Below are 22,251 nucleotides of genomic sequence, written 5' to 3'. Positions count from 1 at the left end.
TCATTGTGGCGGAAGAGGCGGCCATGGACTAACATGTCAGAATGGGAATAGGAATAAGAATTAAAACGGTCGACCACTGGGAAGTTCCGCAGTTGGCGCATGGAGTGGAGGTGCTCCACAAAGCCGTCCCCCAATTTACGATGGGTCTCATGAGTGTAAGGGGCGGGGGGGGGGGGGCCACAACGGGAGCACTGGATACAACAGATTGGCAGGCAAAGTGTTGGCTCAACTGTAAGGTCTGTTTGCGGCCCTGAATAGAGGCGAGAGAGGAGGTGAACGGGCAGGGTGCAGCACTTTGGCTGCTTCCAAGGATAAGTGGGGAGGGGTGAACGGACAAGGGAATCTCAGAGGGAGCGACCCCTATGGAAAGCGGAGAATGGGGGGGGGGGGGGTTCAGATTGTAAGTACGGGGCTGGTGGTACAATCCTTTTGGAGATGGCGGAAAATGACGTTGGGTGTGGAGGCTCATGGGGTGGTAGTTTAGGAAAACAAGAACTCTATTCCCATTCAGGTGGTGGGAAGACGGGGTGAGCGCAGATATCCAGGGAATGGAGGAGATGCAGGTGAGGGCAGCATCGATGGTGAAGGAAGGGAAACCCTGTTGTTTTGAAGGAGGACATCTCTAATGTCTTGGAATAGAAAGCCTTATCCTAGGAACATGTGCAACTGAGATGAAGGACCCGAGTAAAGGGAACAGCATTTTCACAGGAGACAGGGTGGGAAGAGGTATAGTCAAGATAGCCGTGGGAGTCAGTAGGATTGATCCCACCTCAATGTATCGGCTCCCCATATGATGTTTGTGTCTCTCCAGTGCAAGATCCCTCTGTTCGCGATTGATGAATCTGACAAGAGCTTCTCCATTTCTTCTTCCTTGAGAATTCAGGCACAGTGCAACACCACCCCTTCAATAAATCCAGAGAGATTCCATTAACAAAATATCCTCATTTCATTCCAGTACCACCACTGACCAATCCAACAGTAACAAACCCATTTAAAACTTGCTTTCAACAACTTAAGTATCATATCAATAATTGATTACCTAGATGCTACTCAACCATTCTCTGTACAATGCTGTCATGTAATGCTGAGACTTAATAAGGCATTGGTCAGACCACATTGGGAGCAGTTTTGGCCCCATATCTAAAAAAGTGCCTCTCAAAGTCCAACCCTATGTTCCCATTGTGAGAGGTGGAAAAGAGTAAGGCTGGCCAAGGAGGCTCTGGTGAAGCTGTATAGGCCAATCCCCTGTACAGTGGATGCAATGGATCGCAGAAGCATTGATAAACTCCAACCATACCAACGATTTCAGAGGACAATGGAGACGGGAGGTCATCAATGGCCTGTGTGCCATTGGGAGCTAAAGGCCCAAGTAACTGATAGCTCTGGGTCTGTACTTGCTGAAATTTTGGAGACTGTTGGGGGTGGGGGGGGGGAAATCTCATTGAAGCATTTTGAACATTGAAAGGCCTAGATGGAATGGCCGTGGAGAAGATGTTTCCTATAGTGAGGGAGTCTAGGGCCAGAGAACACAGCCTAAGAATAGAGGGACATTTTTTAGAACTGAGGAACTTCTTCAGGCAAAGGGTGCTGAAACTGTGTGATTCATTGCCACAGACAGCTGTGGAGGCTAAGTCATTGGGTATATTTAAAGTGAAGGACGATAGGTTCATAATTAGCAAGGGTGTCCAAGGTTATAGGGAAAAATCAGGAGAACTGGGTTAAAAGGGATAATAAATCAGCCATGGAATGGCGGAACAGATTAAATGGGAATTATACTCTTATATCTTATGATAGAAGGATGAACACTTGCAGTTTCCCTTTGACAACTCATTTACCCATTGACCAGGAAGACCACAAGAATAATCCTCAATCTGTGTGGCTCCTCCCATGCTTTGGAATGGGTATTACAAACAGTCTCAGCACACTGATGTATTGCAAAATAAAAGTAAAGACTTCAGAGCAAGATTGCTACACAAGGACATCAGGGATTTCTGTCTACTTTGTTTCATGTGAACATGGCCATCTCCCACCATTTTGGATTCAACGCTGCGGAAGGATGGCTTTATCATTCTCCGCAGAGAGAAGACAGCTCACTATTTTAAAAGGTAGAGGAGGTACAGAATGCTTTATGATTAACTCATCGTGGTGTTAGACATGGTGGTCCTTTCTCTGTCCAGCATCAATGACACCTTCAAAAGGTGATGTTTCAAAAAGGCAGCACCCATCTATCACCCAACATGCCTTCTTCTCATTACTGCCATTAAGGTGGTGGTACAGGTGTGCCTGAAGACATACGCTCAGCAATTCATGAACAGCTTCTTCCCCTCTGCCATCAGATTTCTGAATGGACAATGAGTGCATGAACATTGCATATTTTTCCCTCTTTTTGGACTATTTTTATACTTACTGTAATTTATAGATTTTTAAATTATGTATTGCAATGCTGCAAACCAAAACTTCACAACATAAGCCAGTGATATTAAAATTGATTCTGATTAAATCACAGAAATAAAGAATCTCTATCCAGCAACGCTAACAGTAGTGGGTGGAGATCCTATCAATTCAATTGCAGTTTCAACCTGGTTAAGAATTGGTTGATAATAAGGTGATGCATGAACAATTACTTGCCCAAGAAGTGAATAATGGTTTTTGGAGGAGGGGAAGGAGAAGAGAACAATCCTTCAGATAAATCTCAGGCCTTTAAAAGAGGAAATTGAGAAAGCAAGTATCTTTCAATTTTTGTTTTATGCAGTCAATCACCAAAGACCAATAAAAGTCATCCATAATGTCCAATCCTCTTACACTTATCACAGAGTATCAATTGTGGAAATTTACACCTTCAGATTATTAATTCATACTTTTTTGTGGATCAGGTCATCAATGCCAGCATTTATTGGAGGTGGTGGTGAGCCATCCTTTGAACCTCCGTATTGGGCAGGGACTTCCAGGAGCAATGATGCGGAGAGAGCAACGATAGACTGGCAACACACTTCAACATTGGGACGGTGTGCAACTTGGGCAACACGCAAAGGTTGGCATTTCCATACAACAGAAGCCCCAATCCTTTTTGGAGTTTGTGAGTTTGGGATCTGGGTGATGGGGTGGAGATACGTCTCTACCAAAGGAAGTGTAAGGTGCTCCTTCCCTCAGCTAGCCTGCAGGTCTCCCTTGGGCAAGGTGTAGCACCTGCTTTGTGCCCCCCTCCCCCCCCACCTCCAATTAGTTTCATGTGAAGACATGGGAGCAGCTGGTGGACAGCTGTGTGTCCTGGAACTAGACTATTAACTACTGTACCTTCCTTTGTACAAAGTAAAATTCCAACTCCTTGATTTCATTCTACTTCCATCTCAAGCCAACCTTTTTAGACATTCAATACATTGCTCTTTGTTGCAGACTGCTTTTTCTACAAAGATGGTCATTCGTTCTCACTACCCTCCACTGATTCCCAGAAACAGCTCTATTGTTTGTCCCAGTTCCCACTCTCCTGTTTACATCTCCCAATATCCTAATCACACTTCCACGTCAATTCTCCCCTATTTTTCATTCCTCCTCTTTACCAGAAGCCACATGCCATTAGTTGCCTGTGCATTCTTCATGGGAAAATTCAAGACAATCATCCTATGATAATGTCCAGGAAGGCTGTGAAAAGATGCAGCTAAGGGAATGAACAACCAAGAGTAAAGTCAAATGATGTAGAATTACACCAGGTCAATCAGGGATTAAAGAACATTGAGAGATTCAACTAACCACCAATTTGGTGAGCCAGAGCTTCACAAAGCTTTAAATGTGGAAGCATGGAAAAAGCATCAAATACAAATGTTACAATTTTTTTTTTAGGAAAATAAAATTTAAAGTGGTAAAAGTGGATTGTTATGAATTACTGATTAATGGCAAAAGAAATTTATGATTAGTGCTCAAAGCATAAATAGATAATGTTATTTGATATATGCACAAGACCCTGTTATCAATTCCATCAAAGCTACTTGGAACATTTAAGGAATATTCAAGCACAAGATTTACAGAACTATGTCCTGATGAATGGTATTGGCCCAAAATGCTGGCTCTTTACTCCTCTCCCTGGATGCTGCTTGACCTGCTTTGTGTGTTATAAAGTTCATAAAATCCTGATGGAGAGGCCATAGAATTAGTCCCTAACCCCTTTTCTTTTCACTTTTATCCTTTTTGGCATTTATCCTTGATGTGCTCCCACTGCTTTTTTTTTGTTAGTATTTTGCAAATCTCAACAGTTCACTATATTTTGCTTCCTTGATGGCTCAGGCCATTAAACAGATTATGTATATCTGTCGACTGACCATTTCCTCTTTATCAATTATTGTTGCAAACTTCCTCCTGTTAAGCTTTGCTCCAAAGGCAAACAACTCATCTCAGAATGCTCAAGCAAGTGGTACCAAGTGAAATAAGTTTATTCTACACCCTAAAGGTTTGGATGTCCTTCATACGTGTGGTGAAATAGATACTATTTGAAGCTTGAGAAGTTCCAAATCAAATGCTTTATGCTTCCTCCTTGCTATTGTACAGTGAAATTAAGATGTCTATGTGCACCCACATTAATTTGTTCTAACATCCCTTCTAGTTTGTTAATATTGCCTGTCCTCATTCTTCCCAACTGTAGCATTTTACACAGAACACTGCTCTGCCCTGTATTGCTTCATAGTTCTCTACATGCACACCAACGCCTGAATGCTATGTATTTCCACGTCCTCTCCACAGCAGATTTTGAGATTATGCCTAATACTCCAGTTCAGATCTTTAGCATCAAAAACTATCAAAGTCATTTGCTCTGGGGACCACCACAGCCTGCAACCATTCACATCATCTGATCAGTTTTGTATCCCCTATCCTTTTAAATTCTGCTTCTAGGAATCTCTGACAGGCTGAGAAAGGATCATTATTTCCAAACACAGTTGAGAATGAAATTATCCCGGACAGGCCCAGCCCATAATCTGAGCTGATTTTGACTTCTGATGACCCACTAAAATATCCCTAACATGACCAACTGCAACCAACTGAGATATCAGCATGTTCAAGCAGTAGACTAAAAAGTCCTGACCATTACCTGTTCTTCATAAAATGGAACATAACATTGGATGACAAAGATTTTGCTTCCTGAATACTTCTGGGTGTATTTCATGGATTTTGGATGACTGATCATGAAAATCACCATGAAATTTCCCCATCACACACCATTAAAAAACTGCCTAAATTTGTTATTTCAATTCATATTTCAAGTCAGAATAACTTATGCAAAGATTAAGGAAGGTGTTTTTGTTGGTCCACCAATCAAAGAAGTCAATGACAGGCAATTCAAAGAACTTCTAATGCGACAGGAGAAATTCGCAAGGAAGACAAAGGTATTGTTGAAATTATTTTTGGCAACTACAGGGCACCAAACTATGTGCAGCTGGTTGACAACATGCTTCAAGCATACAAAACCATGAAGTACAACCTGTCACTAAAAATTAATTTTCTGCATACCCATTTAGACTTCTTCCCTACAGATCTTGGCACTGTCAGTGACGAGCCAGTGAAAGGTTTCATCAGAACTTTGCAGTCATAGAGAAACGGCATCAGGGCAACTGGAATCCATCAATGTTGATTATTGTTGGATGTGATTAAACACATCGATGAAGGTAGAGCAGTAGATGTAGTGTATATGGATTTCAGCAAGGCATTTGATAAGGTACCCCATGCAAGGTTTATTGAGAAAGTAAACAGGCATGGGATCCAAGGGGACATTGCTTTGTGGATCCAGAACTGGCTTGCCCACAGAAAGCAAAGAGCAGTTATAGATGGGTCATATTCTGCACGGAGGTTGGTGACCAGTGGTGTGCCTCAGGGATCTGTTCTGGGGCCCCTACTCTTCATGATTTTTATAAATGACCTGAATGAGGAAGTGGAGGAATGGGTTAGTAAATTTGCTGATGAGACAAAGGTTGGGGGTGTTGTGGATAGTGTGGAGGGTTGTCAGAAGTTACAGTGGGACATTGACAGGATGCAAAACTGGGCTGAGAAGCGGCAGATAGAATTCAACCCAGATAAGTGTGAGGTGGTTCATTTTGGTAGGTCAAATATGATGGCAGAATATAGCATTAATGGTTAGACTTTTGGCAGTGTGGAGGATCAGGGGATCTTGGGGTCCGAGTCCATGGAACACTCAAAGCTGCTACGCAGGCTCTGTGGTTAAGAAGGGATACAGTGCATTGGCCTTCATCAACCGTGGGATTGAGTTTAAGAGCAGAGAGGTAATGTTGCAGCCGTATAGGACCCTGGTCAGACCCCACTTGGAGTACTGTGCTCAATTTTGGTCGCCTCATTACAGGAAGAATGTGGAAACCATACAAAGGGTGCAGAGGAGATTTACAATAGACAATAGGTGCAGGAGTAGGCCATTCAGCACTTCGAGCCAGGACAGACATTCACTGTGATCATGGCTGATCATCCACAATCAGTATCCAGTTCCTGCCTTATCCCCATAACCTTTGATTCCGCTATCTTTAAGAGCTCTATCCATCTCTTTCTTGAAACTTGGCCTCCACTGCCTTCTGGGACAGAGCATTCCACATATCCACCACTCTCTGGGTGAAAAAGTTTTTCCTCAACTCCGTTCTAAATGGCCTACCCCGTATTCTTAAACTGTGGCCTCTGGTTCTGGACTCACCCATCAGTGGGAACAAGCTTCCTGCCTCCAGCATGTCCAATCCCTTAATAATCTTATATGTTTCAATCAGATCCCTCTCATCCTTCTAAATTCCAGTGTATACAACCCAAGTCGCTCCAATCTTTCAACATATGACAGTCCCGCCATCCCGGGAATTAACCTTGCGAACCTACGCTGCACTCCCTCAATATCAAGAATGTCCTTCCTCAAATTTGGAGACCAGAACTGCACACAATATTCTAGGTGTGGTCTCACCAGGGCCCTGCTGCAGAAGGACTTCTTTGCTCCTATACTCAATTCCCCTTGTTATGAAGGCCAAAATGCCGTTAGCTTTCTTCACTGCCTGCTGTACTTGCATGCTTGCTTTCAGTGACTGATGTACAAGAACACCTAGATCCCGTTGTGCTTCCCCTTTTCCTAACTTGACTCCATTTAGATAATATTCTGCCTTCCTGTTCTTACCACCAAAGTGGATAACCTCACATTTATCCACATTAAACTGCATCTGCCCACTCACCCAGCCTGTCCAAGTCACCCTGCATTCTCATAACATCCTCCTCACATTTCACACTGCCACCCAGCTTTGTGTCATTGGGAAATTTGCTAATGTTACTTTTAATCCCCTCATCTAAATCATTAATATATATTGTAAACAGCTGCGGTCCCAACACTGAACCCTGCCGTACCCCACTGGTCACCGCCTGCCATTCTGAAAGGGACCCGTTAATCACTACTCTTTGTTTCCTGTCAGCCAGCCAATTTTCAATCCATGTCAGTACTCTGCCCCCAATACCACGTGTCCTAATTTTGCCCACTAATCTCCTATGTGGGACTTTATCAAAGGCTTTCTGAAAGTCCAGGTACATTACATCCACTGGCTCTCCCTTGTCCATTTTCATACAAACGTTTGTAATTACATCCTCAAATAATTCCAGAAGATTAGTCAAGCACGATTTCCCCTTCGTAAATCCATGCTGACTCGGACCTATCCTGTTACTCCTATCCAGATGTGCCATTATTTCATCTTTTATAATTGACTCCAGCATCTTTCCCACCACCGACATCAGGCTAACGGGTCTATAATTCCCTGTTTTCTCTCTCCCTCCTTTCTTGAAAAGTGGGACATCAGCCACCCTCCAATCCACAGGAACTGATCCTGAATCTATAGAACATTGGAAAATGATTACCAATGCGTCCACGATTTCTAAAGCCACCTCCTTAAGTAACCTGGGATGCAGACCATCAGGTCCCGGGGACTTATCAGTTTTCAGACCCAACAGTCTATCCAACACCATTTCCTGCCTAATATAAATTTCCTTCAATTCATCCATTACCCTAGGCCTTTTGGCCACTATTATATCTGGGAGATTGTTTGCGTCTTCCCCAGTGAAGACAGATCCAAGGTACCTGTTCAACTCCTCTGCCATTTCCTTGTTCCCCATAATAAATTCATCCGTTTCTGTCTTCAAGGGCCCAATTGTGGTCTTAACTATTTTTTCCTTTTCACATACCTAAAGAAGCTTTTACTATTCTCCTTTATATTCTTGGCTAGTTTACCTTCGTATCTCATTTTTTTCTCCGCGTATTGCCTTTTTAGTTACCTTCTGTTGCTCTTTAAAGGTTTCCCAATCCTCCAGCTTCCCACTCGTCTTTGCTATGTTATACTTCTTCTCTTTTATTTTTATACTGTCCATTACTTCCCTTGTCAGCCACCGCCTCCCCTTACTACAAGGATGTTGCCTGGACTTGGGAGCATTCCTTATGAGAATAGGTTGAGTGAACTCGGCCTTTTTTCCTTGGAGCAACAAAGGATGAGAGATGACCTGATAGAGGTGTACAAGATAATGAGAGGCACTGATCGTGTGGATAGTCAGAGGCTTTTTCCCAGGGCTGGAAAGGCTAGCACAAGAGGGCACAGTTTTACAGTGCTTGGAAGTAGGAACAGAGGAGATGTCAGGGGTAAGTTTGTTTGTGTTTTTTTTAAATACGCAGAGAGTAGTGAGTGCGTGGAATGGGCTGCCGGCAGCATTGGTGGAGACGGAAACAATAGGGTCTTTTAAGAGACTCCTGGATAGGTATAGCTTAGAAAAAGAGGGCTATGGGTAAGCCTAGGCATTTTTCTAAGGTACGGACATGATCAGCACAGCTTTGTGGGCCGAAGGGCCTGTATTGTGCTGTAGCTTTTCCAGGTTTCTGTATCTACTTAAGCGAGAAGCCTCAGACACTGAGTACAAACGAAAATCAACAGAATGTCTTGAATGTCTTCCATGCAAATTTCTCCAGTCCCACTAGAAGTTCTTTGAATTGCCTGTCATTGATGACCTCTTTGATTGGTGGACCAACAACAATGCCTTCCTAAATGTTGGCATAAATTAATCTGACTTGAATTATGAATTGAAATAACAAAATTGCAAAGCATCAGCACCGTTAAGCAATTCAATACATTATATTCAATAAAAGTTGATTTCTTGTTTCTCCAAATTCCTATGTGATACAAGTAGTCTGAAATATAATTTCAAATATAGCGCTCAGCTTCAAGTGGTCTATCATAAACAAAAAAATTCTGAGGAAGCAACAATTTTGAAAAAAATTTGTTGTCCACTGTAATTTATTGCAACAGCACCAGACATCTGTTGGAGTATCTTCACTGTGAACAGTGCCCAGAGTTGCTTCATAGGATTAAGGAAAACAAGATGCCACAGTAGCAAGGGAAATAGTAAGGATTACCAAACACTTGATGAAGGTCATGATATGGATAGTCTTTACAAAATAGGAATGTAGAGGGAACTCCAGTGAGCACATTGAGGAAAGCCTTCTGATCTTGGACAGAATCAATATTTTCAATACAGCCTTTACCTACATCTTACCTATCCAGGTAGTTAATTAAATTAGACAAATGGAGGAAAGCCTTGTTAACTGTTTTTGACAAGTCAAATCACATACGGCTGTAAATTAAAGTGAATGCAACAGTCTGAGGTTTGGGCCCTTTTCCCAAAGCACACTTACTTTGCTATGTTTAGTCCTTTGAAAAATCGTGCTATGTCTTGGTCGGACGACTGCCATGGCAAACCTCTGGCTCGAATTACTGTTTCACCATCTACTCCTTCAGCTTTGCTGCTGCAAGAGAGCATTTTCCAGCATCAGTGTTACCTCAGAAATGGCAGTTATACAATTCAAAACAATCCTTGATAATTACTGCCTCCACTAAAACCAATAACTGGGATCTTTCCCCACCCCCTCCAACTTCCATCCCTCAGGATTGTCAAAGATTCCATTCAGTTGTCCTTCAGAACTGCACAGCTCAAAATTCAGAATTGAACGGCCCATTTATGGTGAGACACTGAACCAATGGTTCCCTGAATTAGATTTTTGTTTCCAGATCTGGATTTTTAGCCTCACTGCACCTTTCTAACTTTGTCACACTTGAGCACAAATATCAAGTGTCAGTTTTTGTTTCTTCACTACAGTTTCCCCTAGAGGTATAACACCACAAGTCAGCAAGTGCACTATTACTTACCAGGGACCAGTTTCAAACTTGTAGTTGACTGATTCAAAGTTTTTGAACTGATAATCTGCAAAAGAAAGCAAATCTATCACGTCATCCAGTCTCTGTCAGAGATTAAGAATGCTGAATTGGGAGTGTTATAACACTTACTGTAAGGCTCACTAATTAACTGCAAAATAATTGAACCCATGGTGGTCACGTCAAATACACCAAACTCACTGACTGCATTGTCTGTGCTTAACTCCAAGTCTGCGCATTTCATTAAGGAAGACAGATTGACAAACATCAAGAACTGCATCCTTAAATGCAATCATTTATTACTTGCAACTCAGGGACAGTATGGGCAATAAAAACAGAAGTTACAAGACAAAAGAACAGAAGAGGGAGATATAGGCAAATAAAGTGGATTTCAAAACCCTCTGCCCTCTAATATCTTTCACAATTTATTCCCCTCCAAATATGCTGCCTGACCTGCTGGGTTCTTCCAGCATTTTGGGTGTATTACTCAAGATTTCTTGCATCTGTAGAATTTCATGTCTACCAAATATTCATGCTCCATTTATGTCCCTTGCACAATCAGAGATTGTAACACTGATGTCATTTTCATTGATCTAGTCTTCAATGAGTCAAAAAGTTTCACTATATATGGAAGGAGCAAAAAAAAAATGTAATATCTTTAAATTAACTGTACAGGGGAAAAAGAAATGGTAAATGGTGGAGATCCTGCTCCAATTTTGATCACAAACTAATCAATGTATCACTTTGTATTATTTTCTATTTGGATTGCACAAAGATGAAATCTTCCACTTTATTTGTATCAGTGTGGTATTCATAAGTGGTTAATGATCAAATAAAGAACCCCATCTCAAACTTGCATCTGTTTCCAATTCTGGGATCACCATATAGAATCTACTGAAAAATCACAGCTTGCAAAAGTCTAGACACAAGACCAATGTTTAACCAAAGGGAAGGATACATTCTGCCATGGAACTGATGGATGTTTCTTTTGTAGAGGTTGCATCTGGGCAGCACTTCTCAAACTCCTTCTGCAGGTCATAAAACGAATAGAAACATTCCGGCAGCACCAAGTTCTGTAAATAAGAAATCAAAATCAAATTAACTTCAGCTGTCTTCCTCCATACCACATAACAAAATTCTTCCCCATAACACAAAACAAAATTTTTTTAAAATCATTTTACTGGGTGTGTTAGATTTCTAGCAAAGAAACAATTTCTTGAACCAGATCCACAGATTTATTACCAGATCAATACTTCACATCACATAATAGTGATGATAAGCCAGATTCTGATAATAATTAGCCTAGAATAACAAGCACACCAGGAACAAGATGGAGCAGGTCATAGCAGAAACACCAGTGGGATTATCTGGAAATCTTTAATTATTGCCTCAATTGACAGTTTGCCTAGCTGCAAAGATAATCCAGACTTCCAGAGAACTTTCCCATTCAACAGCAAATTACTCTGAAATGACTGCAAGCAATAACCAATAAACACAGGACAGCACAAGCACTTCAGCTCACGTTATGCCAAGCTTTTAACCTACTCCATGATCAATGCAACCCTTCCCACCCATATAGCCCCTCCACTTTCCATTCATCTAAAAGTATCTGAAATATCCTTAACATATCTGTCTCTACCACTACCCCAGCAATGTATTCCACAAATCCACCATGTTGTTAAAAAAACCTACAAGCACCATTCTCCCTTATACTTTCCACCAAAGGCATCGGCTGTCCACCCTATCTATGTCCCTTATCACCTTATACACATCTATAAAGCCTCTTTTCATCCTCCTTCAGTCCAAGGAGAAAAGCCCTAACTCGCCCAACCCATCTCCATAAGAAATGTCCTTTAATTCAGATGGCATCTTGATAAATCTTGTCTGCCCTCCAAAGCTTTCATGTCCTTCCTGTAATAAGGTGACCAGAGCTGATCACAGTAGTCCAAGTCTGGTCTAACCAGAGTTTTACAGAGCTGTAACATTAATCACTGTTCATGAACATAATCCCTTATCAAACACAGGCCAACATGTCATATCCTTTTTAACAACCATTATCAACTTACCTGGCAGCTTTGAGGGATCTATGGACACGATTCCCAAGATCCCTCTGTTTCTCCACCTGCTAAGAATCCTGCCAGTAAGCTTGTACCCTGCCTTCAACCGACCTTCAAAAGTGTACCACTTCTCATTTTTCCATATTGAACTCCATCTACCACTTTTCGGCCCAGCCCTGCATCCTATCCATGTCCCATTGTAATCTATGACAACCCATCTAAACTACCCACAACACCCCCAATCTTTGTGACATCTGCAAACCCACTAACTCACCCTTCCACTTTCTCATCCAAGTTACTTACAAAGGTGAAGGGTTGAGTTAACCAACAGCAATGCTCTCATTTTAAAACGAAAAGTGGGGAAATAAACAAATTTTCAAAGGATTGTTAGAGTAAAAAGTGCCAGTTGGGTAAGCTAGTTAGAATGGATGGATTTGGCAACTTAGGAGATAACACTGTGCAGTCACACTCTTACTGTAACGTTTAAACTTTTAATGAAACATGCACAAGTGAGGCAACACTTCACGTGCGATTCACCAGGGGTAATCTACTGCACCTGGTGCTCCCGGTACTGCCTTCTCTACATTGACTGGAGGACCACTTTGTCGAGCACGTCAGCTCCATCCACAAAAGGTGGAATTTCCCAGCGTCCAACCATTTCAATTTCTATCCCCATTTCTGTTCTGACATGTCAGTCAACGGACTCCTCTGCTGCCACAATGAGGCCAGTCTCAGGCTGAAGGAGTGACACGTCATATTCCATCTAGTTAGCCTCCAACCTGATGGCATGAACATCAATTTCCCCAGCTTCTGCTGTTTCCCCCCTCCCCCCTTCTTCATTGCCCCTTTCTGGCCTCTTACTTCTTCTCCTTACCTGCCTATCACCATCTCCTGGTGCCTGTTCTCCCACAATCCACTTTTCTCTCCTTTCAGGTTCCTTCTTCTCCAGTCCTTTGGCTTTTCCCCTTATCACCTCCCAATTTCTTACTTCATCACCCCCCCCCCCACCGCCTGTCACCTTCCAAATTGTCCTCCTCCCCCTTCCCCCACTTTCTTATATTCTAGCTTCTTCCCCTTCTTTTACCAGTCCTGATAAAGAGTCTCACTGAAAGGGATATTCCGTTGAATATTTTACAATAATTTAGCCCAATATTTATTAACAAACAATTCTAGAAAAGGCCCTGAAATGAAAGTGCAATCAGATTATGAAACTGAACTGAAAATACAACACTTAGGAGCACCACACCAGCACAGGAAGAACACAGAACACAACAGCAGACTACAGACCCATCAACCCATGGTGTTGTACCAACCTTTTAACCCACTCTTAGGTCAATATAAACCTTCCCTCCTACATAGCCCACCATTTTTCTATCATTGTGTGGCTGCTACCTTAAATGCATCTGCCTCCACCAACACCCCTGACAGATCACTCCACACACCCATCACTCTGTTTAAAAAAAAACCTTAAATCTGTGACATCCTCCCCATACTTTCCTCGGATCACCACAAAATTATGCCCCCTGGTATTAGCTATTTCTGCCCCCTCAATCTATGCCTCTTATCATCTTGTACACCTCAAAAGATTTAATTAAATAGGAATAGTGACTGGAGTCTACATGCCCACCAAAGTCACATTCATAAATTTGGTATGAATGCTCATAAATTGGGGAACCATTAATTCGTCCAATCAGAAGAAAATTTGATCCAATACATAATTCAACCGAAAAAAGAAGTGGAGCAATATTGAGCAAAGGTACTGGGGAGAAAAGGTACAATAGACCTAATTTCTTTTGAGCCCAGATGAATCCTTGACTACAGAGGACTGTGGAGGCTGATCTGCTAAGTACAGAGGTCAACAAGTTTTTTTTTAATATTAAGGGAAAATCAAGAGATAAAAGCTTTGTGTAGAAAAATATAGATGTAAAATATCAAATACAATTTTATTGAATAGCAGAGCAGACAAGAAGAGTTGAATGGCCTTCTCCCACTACTGTTACACTCTTTTGATGAAGCTAAAAGCAAAATTACAACTTTGGACGAGGTGGGAAGCAGACCACGAAGTTACAATGGTGGTGTGCTAAGTTGCTCGTTGATCAGACTGCACTGTGGAATAACATTTGGGAGGGAATGCAGGGCACTAGAACCCTGAACTGGGAAACCAAAAAGCAGCTAAGGTGTGAGCTCTGCAGAAATAAAAGGTTTGGAAGGTGGGGTGACAACGGTTAGGAAACCTGGGCAGGTATGTAAATAGTCTACACAGGAGAAAATTAAGTTGACAGGCATATGCAGAATGGTTACCCAATTAGAAATACGCGCTATAAATAATTATCTAAAGATCAAAGACATGGAGACCTTGAAGCATACTTAGTTGCCAAACTGGTTCCAGGGACCCAAAGGAAGGACTGTTAATGCCATCCACTACTTCAATCACAAAAAGATGTACAGAACATTTTTTATTGTGTGGGGAAGCTGATTTAGGAAGTCATTCACCATACAAGCCCAAGAAAAAGAGTCACTAAATTTAATCAGATTTCAACTGCTGGAGGAATGCTGCATAACTACCAAATGATTAATCTCATTAGCTACAGGGAAAGTTAGGTACACCAGTAAACTATACTCAATTTTAACAAAGGTGATGCAGTTTGCAAAAGTTTAAATCCAAGATATGATGCTAAATAGAGAGTGGATCATAAAAGATGTTTAAGCAGCAGAGTTTGGGTTTAGGCCAGAATAACCAAAGTGTTTTGTTTTCCCTCATTGATCACGTATAACCTGAGAGCCGCCAAAATGCTTCACCTTCTTGGAGGCTTCTGGGTGCAGGACCTGTCGAACAAGTAACTGGCCATCCGTACAAAGGCAGTAGGAACTTCTCCCAAGCGCTTTCAACTCGTTTGACACCAACTGGTTGAACTGAAGAGAAATGATTCATGTATTTATTCAGATCATTTACAATTATTGGTTCACACCTCTCCAAGGAATGTGGGAGGAATCACAATGCATAAAACATCAAAACCACAAAAAGGTTCTATTGGCTAACATTCATAAAGTACAGTGCCTGCATCCTAAATGTTGATCATTCCCAATTACAGTACGTATATTCAGCTTTTTCAAACCATGGATGGGTGGGGAAGGAGATCAAGAGAACTTTCCTACTCCCATATCTGTTGGCATGTTCGTTTCACTGCTAATAAATTTACTTGTTCATCTTCAACAGCTATATATCCAAGGCCACTGCACAAGTGGAAACAAGTAATGCTTTTATATGTTACATAACCGTCAAGCTGTTTTGCAAGAGGACATTATGATTCTGTACAGAAAAAAACATCTACAGAAATAGGTTTAAGGTTTGTGCGAGTGACAACTCTTTATATTACGTGAAACAAATGGGGTGGAGTTAAAATTTAACAGCATTGGTGCAATAAATAGAACTCTAGGGAATCTTAGCAGGTCAGGCAGCATCTATGGAGGGAAAAGAACAGTTCACTTTTTGCATTCAGATCCTTCACATGGACTGGATTAGTGGGTCAGGAAGCCTTTCCAAAGAAGTAGGCTCCAGAACGACAAAAGAAGATCTCGGTGTCATGGCAGGCATGACACTGACTGAGGTAGGGGTGCAGGAGTACAAATCAGGGTCTCTGCTGAGGATAGACCATTTTGGCTCACAGAGGTGAAAGTCGGAGGGGATGGAGAAGACATAGTAGGGGTCAGAGCTGGGGTCAAGTGTGAGATCAGAGGAGGTCAGTGGGGTGGGGGCCTCAGGGGAGTGAGGAAAGGACCAGGGTTTGGTGTGGAGTAATGGGCAGTCATCACACATCATGGTATGGGCATGCCTGATGTCAGCATAGACTCAGTAGAGCATACGTCTATTTGCACCCTCTATAAATATTGAGCATGAACTGTTTATATTACTGAATAAAATGTCTGATGGTGGACTCATTTACTTTCAATCTACCCATATGTAAAAATAAGTTACATCAGCATCCATGGAGATGACGCGGCCTAGGCTGTGAGAACACATTCATTTGATAAATCTACAGAAGTACACATTAAGAATCAGGGATTTCTTTAGGCAAATAAACACCAAAGTTTTTGCAGTAATGCACATCTAACTGTAATGCTGACTGAATCAAGAATAATTTTATCAAAACATAAATGCCAGGTATAAAGAGGATCAAGTCATTTAAAATCTACAAACAAGACTTACCAATTTAAAAACAGTTTTAGGATTTGCCAAAACATGTAGTCCCTTTCTTTACACGAAGAGTGTCCTCCGCTACCAATTACAGATGGCTCCACAGAGTCTGCACACACCAATATATTTTGCACTGATGGCAACACCATAATGACAGTCCTCCACCGCCGCCCCCCCATCACAAACACTCACTGAGACACTAGACTGGACATTTCCAAACATTTTAAATTCAGATTTTTAAAAAACATGTCCACCTCCACTCCACAGGCTACTCACTTCAACTTTCAAACACAAAAAAAATGCAGAAGACCAGGTTAGGAAAGGGTTAAAAGGAAGCACTAGCTGGATGTAAATTTTTTTAAAGTGGAAATACAAGTTTAGCAGCTTGGTGTCAATGCCTGGACAAGGCAGTGTAACACACCTGACCACTTTAAAGACAGGCAACTAATCTCCTAGAAACTAAAAGCACCACAGCCCAAACACCCCAAATTTTCAGGTTAATTTTAATTGAAAACTTGTCTGTACAAACATTTGTAACAAAAAGACATCAAATTTGGAAAAATAAATAAGCAATACTAAATCAAAGGACCTAGAGACTTGGTATCTCAAGTAACGCCATCATCAATAAACAAATTAATGACTCTGTCTAGTTTGGATTCACACTCTACTACTCATTTGATAACATGACAATACTTTTCAACATGTCTTCAATATGTCTTGAATTCAGTTTCCATGGCATCAGCAGTTTAGTTTTGTTCAGTTTTAATCAGTTTCTCTGTAAAGCCAAGATCCCATGGACTAACAGATGCCCCATCAAGTAGTAATGAAAGTTCTCTAGTGCTTTACAACAAAGTTGTGACCATTAGCTATGTTAAGCAATTGTTAGGGCTCATCACCAAATTGTTTTATCAAAATAATATGTTTAAGGAGAATCTCAAAAGGAGGGAAAGGGGGTCATGGCAAAGCACTCTGTGCCTTAAGCACATGAGGCTAAGAATCATATTTAATATCACTAACATATGACATGAAATTTATTTTGCTTTGTATATTATTTTTAAATTAGTGCAAATAGAGCTTACTGAAGTACAACGGATGTGACTGAATTTCAGGTGCAGTCGTCCTAAAAGGGAATACTTGATGATCCCCTTTGGAGCTGCATTCAAAAAGTGGCTACTTTGCCACGCCATCTTGGATAAGTTCACTTATTGTGCCATGATCATATCTGGGAATAACTTGGGACAGTGCATGATTAAGAATGGAGGTTGGTCAATGATCAGAAGGAAAATGAGCAGACGAAGTTTTCAGGTTAGGTAAAGGTAACAGAATTTTAAAGGAGCTTAAACTTGGCAGGAGAAATACAGGTCAAAAAAGTACATTCCAATCGATGAATTTATGAGTAACAAAAGCATGGTTATGGTTTTCTGTTTAAATTTACTAACTTGAAATATAATATTCAAGTTGAAAATAAATGTCTAATTGTAATTCGCTACAAGTAGGTGATGGCAGGTTGAGAAGGAAGAAAATCTCCACCTTCAACTATGTAAAAATTGCTGGTTTAAGCTGTGGATGCTACACAAGTTAAAAACAAGACAGGAAGCAAAAATAAGGAAAATTGAAGCAACATTTTCACAATAAAGTGATTTATAAACAGAAACTGGCACTATCTTGAAGATGACAAAAATGAGAAAAAAAATCAGTTTATTATTAATTCAAGATTACAATATCTGAAATTTCCAGCTACAAGTCAGAAGCGCAACATTCATTAAGGACTTAAAATACGTAAACAAAAGACATTCGACATAGGAGCTAGAACTTATTGGGGGGGAGAAAGAACTTTAAATGAAAACAATTACTAACCAGCTATATGCTGTCAGACAAGAACTGTACTAAAAAGTGTTGTAATTTGTGTTCCTCTTTCCCCACCGCCTGACAACAATTCTTCCTTGGCCTTCTCTCATTTCCCACCTACATGAAGCCTATTGTAACATCACTTTGATATGTTTACTTACAGCTGCTGGTTATATTAACCTGCCATTGCTTTTAAATTGTCAAAATGGTTTCACAACAAATACTGGAAAAGCAGAAAATTCCTGCAAGTGTTCATGAAATCTAAGCCAAAGACTTTGAAACCACTACAAATTCAATACCTTACCTATTGATAACATTACTCTCCTTGGTACAGTCTTGAGGCACAACCAATCAGTCAATGGCACATGGGACCTGCCATATATCCATATATCCCTGTGTAAGACCACAGACTCAGCTTCAGTTTAAGCTGCTGCCAAAATGCTTATCCATGTTCCTCCCAGACTCTCATTATCCATAAACACAAGAGATTCTGCAGACGCTGGAAATAACACATGCAAGATGCTGAATGAACTCAGCAAATCAGTCAGCATCTATGGAGGGGGAATAAACAGTCAAGGTTTTGAGCCAGAACCGTTCAACAGTGCTGATAAAAGGTCTCAGCCTGAAACAGCAACTGTTTATTCTCCTCCGTTGATGCTACCTGACTTGCTGAGTTTCTCTAGCAATTTCTGTGTAATATCAATGCCTATCACACCCTATCCAGAACTTTTCTATTCCTAATTTAAATAACAACAAAGTTTTGATACCAAGTTAACTGTGATCATTAACCTACTCCAGATCAAGTCTGAGCATCATCTTAAAAATATTAGGCGTTTTGTTCAAAAATCTCCATCCCCATGCCCTCATTCTCTCCAATTCCAACACTAACATTTCCTAAGATATTTGCTAATTCTAGCATTCCCACTTTAAATTGCTCCAGCAAAGATGCATTCAGCTGTCATGGCCCCAGGTTCAGCTCCTGCTCTCTCATCCAAGGCAAGTTCTACAACCTAACTATTACAACACTGTCACAGGAGTTATCCGATGGTAAGTATTTTTTTTAATTCCACTGAACTCCCATTAAGCACTGAAATGATTTACAAAAAGGTTGTTATACAAATAGAAAATCCAAGTCTTCCATGCATATGAAAGATTTTTACTGTTGTACCATTCCAACAGCACAAGCTGCAGATCACTCAGGCCAGATTTTGGGTCCAGCATAGCATTCACCTGCCTGTTACAAGCAGTCTTAATCTGACCTTGAAATATTATGCAGTACGAAGCAGTAACTGACCACTTAAACCTATTCAAAGCAGAAGCCCAATGGAGATTCCACAAGACATAGGAGCAGAATTAAGGCTATTCAGCCCATCGAGTCTGCTCTGCCACTTCACCATGGGTCCAGATGCATTCAAGGTGAAAGGTAACCTTCTGGAGCCAGGGTACTGCATGACTAAGGCACCTAGATTACATGGGCTAAAATCTGTTACTTGTTGGTCCAAAAGACAATGGAATGACAGTACTTTTTCTTCGAGTGCCAACACTTGGATAATGAACAGCTTTGGGGCACATCCTTTATTTGCAAGATGTTCTGTTCCTCAGACTTTAAATCTCAGGAATAAGAGATTCACACAAGGACTAACACTGCAGTAGTTAGATTGGTATGGAGAGATTAGATTTCTGCTCACTTGATTGACTTGAGCCTCTTCCTTTCATTTCATCACACTTTGGGTAGTTAAACTTCGATCAATGTAGCAATAAAACAAATAGGTGGGGAGGGGAAAGCCAACATCAATTAAATCAACAGGGATTTAACAGGATCCTTCAACTGCTAGCAGCATGCCCTGTCACCTTTAAACAGGCAGATTGGTCTCCATGTGCCGACAGTTTGTACAAGAAAGAAAACTCATCCCTCAGAAGCAGAATTTTGTCGAAATCATCTATTAATTACTCTATTGTATCATTGATAGCCAACCTTGAGCCTTTTGGGCTCCACGGGTGTTATTTTTTAAAATTTCTAAAATTCATACTTTTATTACTCAGCCAGGTATGGGACTTTCCATTAGTGGCCATTTTTGTCAGAAATGTCTGAGGTGGATGGGATACACTGATTAAATGAGGGGCAAACCATCTGCTCTCCCATCATGAGCAACCCCCCCTCCCCCACCCACCCCAACTCCAAAGATGTTGATTATTAAAAACAACTCAGTTTACCCAGGTCACCAAACACAATGGAGCTTGAATTTTGTTTCATGTAAATAAACTCCCAAAAGGTGGCCAAGGTTTAATTGGTCTTGTTTGGATCTGGTATTGAAAAATAACAGTGTTTATTAACGCACGGCTCTTCCCTTCCACAAACAGCTGTGGGGGATACCAAACAAGCACAGGTGGACAGAACCGCATCGGCCTAGTCGGTTTAACACACTGTCAGACTGTTTCTGAAGGTCAGTAAATACTCTGAAGACACGGTAACGTCACTGGCTGCCGCCACCCCTCCAAACAGTTCCGGCTCCTGAAGTCTTAAGCTCTGATATTACACACTGAAACGTTCCAAGTTACTCAATTTGTTTCACATTTCTGCGCCAACCCACGCAAATGTGATTAGAATCTGGGTACGCGAAGGCCGCCTCCTGAGTTCGGCTGAAGGCGATTGAGTGCGAGTTTCCTTCAGGATTCAGGTGGGTCACTCCCAGGAACCGAGCCGCTTCCTGGATTTGCAACAGGATTCCATGTTGCTTGTCAACATTTTATCCAGCCGCGTTGCAAACTTCATACCCCGTACACGTCTTCGCTGGAAACTCGTTTTTGAAAAAAAAAATCCGCTTTATTAAAATTTAAAAATAAACTATTTTTTTCGGGCCAGAACGCCGGAGACTCACCTGTACAATAACTCGATCGAGTGGCTCCGCCTTGACGATTTCCTCCGCGCAGGAACCCAACTCCTCTTTACACTGTTCGCTTAACTCGGGATTGTCGGCTTTAACCGGGATTTTGTGTACTTCTCCCACCTGTTAACCGTGGGGGTTTGGGGTGGGGGGTGGGGAGGGAGGGAGGAAGGATTGTAACATTGCGTAAAACAAGTTGCTCACAAAGCAACACTACAAAAAGAAGTATTTATTCACCGGTGAAAATAGATTTGTGTACAAATCAAAAAAAAAAGACAGAAAGAGACACGCACAAAAAAAATCCAGATCGATTGCGTACCTTCTTGTTGTGTAGATCCACAACTTGCCACACCAAGAGAACTAGTTCCCTTTCATCCGAACCTAGTTTAGCCCCACTTGCACCAGCTGTTGCCCCATACAAAACCACCAGAGAGTCGTGCGAAGCCGTCATGACGGAGAACTACAAGCAAAGGATCAAACACACAAAAACAACAAAAAAAGTGTTCACCTTTCGAGTGATCACCTCTACCGAAAGAAAAGGGAAGGGAAGATAAGAAAGTCCTCTTTTCATTAAAAAAAAGAAAGTAGCTCCTCTAGTTCTACCTGATCCCAAGGTGTTTGAGGAGTTGATCGTTCTCGAGGCGAAACTGACAAAGCTTGTCTCTTTCACTCTGACATGAGAAAACGATGGCTGCTTTCTGTCCTCATTTACCTGCCTACAGATCAGACCATGTGACAAGCAAAGGAGCAATCGCCTGGGAGATTCCATTGGTTCTTTGCAAACAAGAAAACAGGGACGTGGCATTGTACAAAATGGAACAACCCAATCGGTGCTTCACCTATTGCTTGCTAAAGAATCATAAGAGACCCAAACGCGCCACCCTTGTCTTTTCTTTACCTTGGTCGTGTCCATGTAGGGTAACTATTGTTTTGGTTTGCAACAATGGGTCACATTCTGACACTTAATTGAAACAGCCCATTGAATGTTGTTATACGTGATAAATGGTTACTTAAATTATCAATTATTGCGAAGATGGAAATACTTTGATGTTAACAAAAGTCCC

The 22,251-nt window shown here is 41.3% G+C and overlaps 1 protein-coding gene across 4 annotated transcripts in view; it reads right to left on the bottom strand.

The window, feature by feature from the left end:
- Positions 1-21,919, bottom strand: part of esrp2 (epithelial splicing regulatory protein 2) — a 36,623-nt gene extending 14,704 nt beyond the window's left edge. For 3 of the 4 annotated variants that reach the window (XM_072279153.1, XM_072279150.1, XM_072279152.1), the window contains exons 1-8: positions 21,507-21,919; positions 21,182-21,310; positions 15,059-15,172; positions 11,161-11,275; positions 10,335-10,433; positions 10,197-10,251; positions 9,686-9,796; positions 770-902 (exon numbers count right to left, since the gene is read on the bottom strand). In XM_072279153.1, coding sequence (XP_072135254.1) covers positions 770-902; positions 9,686-9,796; positions 10,197-10,251; positions 10,335-10,433; positions 11,161-11,275; positions 15,059-15,172; positions 21,182-21,310; positions 21,507-21,638 — 888 coding nt within the window. In that variant the 5' untranslated portion in view covers positions 21,639-21,919. The remainder of the gene's footprint in view (positions 1-769; positions 903-9,685; positions 9,797-10,196; positions 10,252-10,334; positions 10,434-11,160; positions 11,276-15,058; positions 15,173-21,181; positions 21,311-21,506) is intronic. The other variant, XM_072279151.1, reaches the window with a different exon arrangement.
- Between the last annotated feature and the right edge of the window lie 332 nt (positions 21,920-22,251).

The sequence above is a fragment of the Mobula birostris genome, chromosome 15 (genome assembly GCF_030028105.1).
Source record: "Mobula birostris isolate sMobBir1 chromosome 15, sMobBir1.hap1, whole genome shotgun sequence".
NCBI lineage: Eukaryota > Metazoa > Chordata > Chondrichthyes > Myliobatiformes > Myliobatidae > Mobula > Mobula birostris.
Note: the sequence above shows the minus strand (reverse complement) of the source record. Positions and strands in the feature narration are given on the sequence as shown.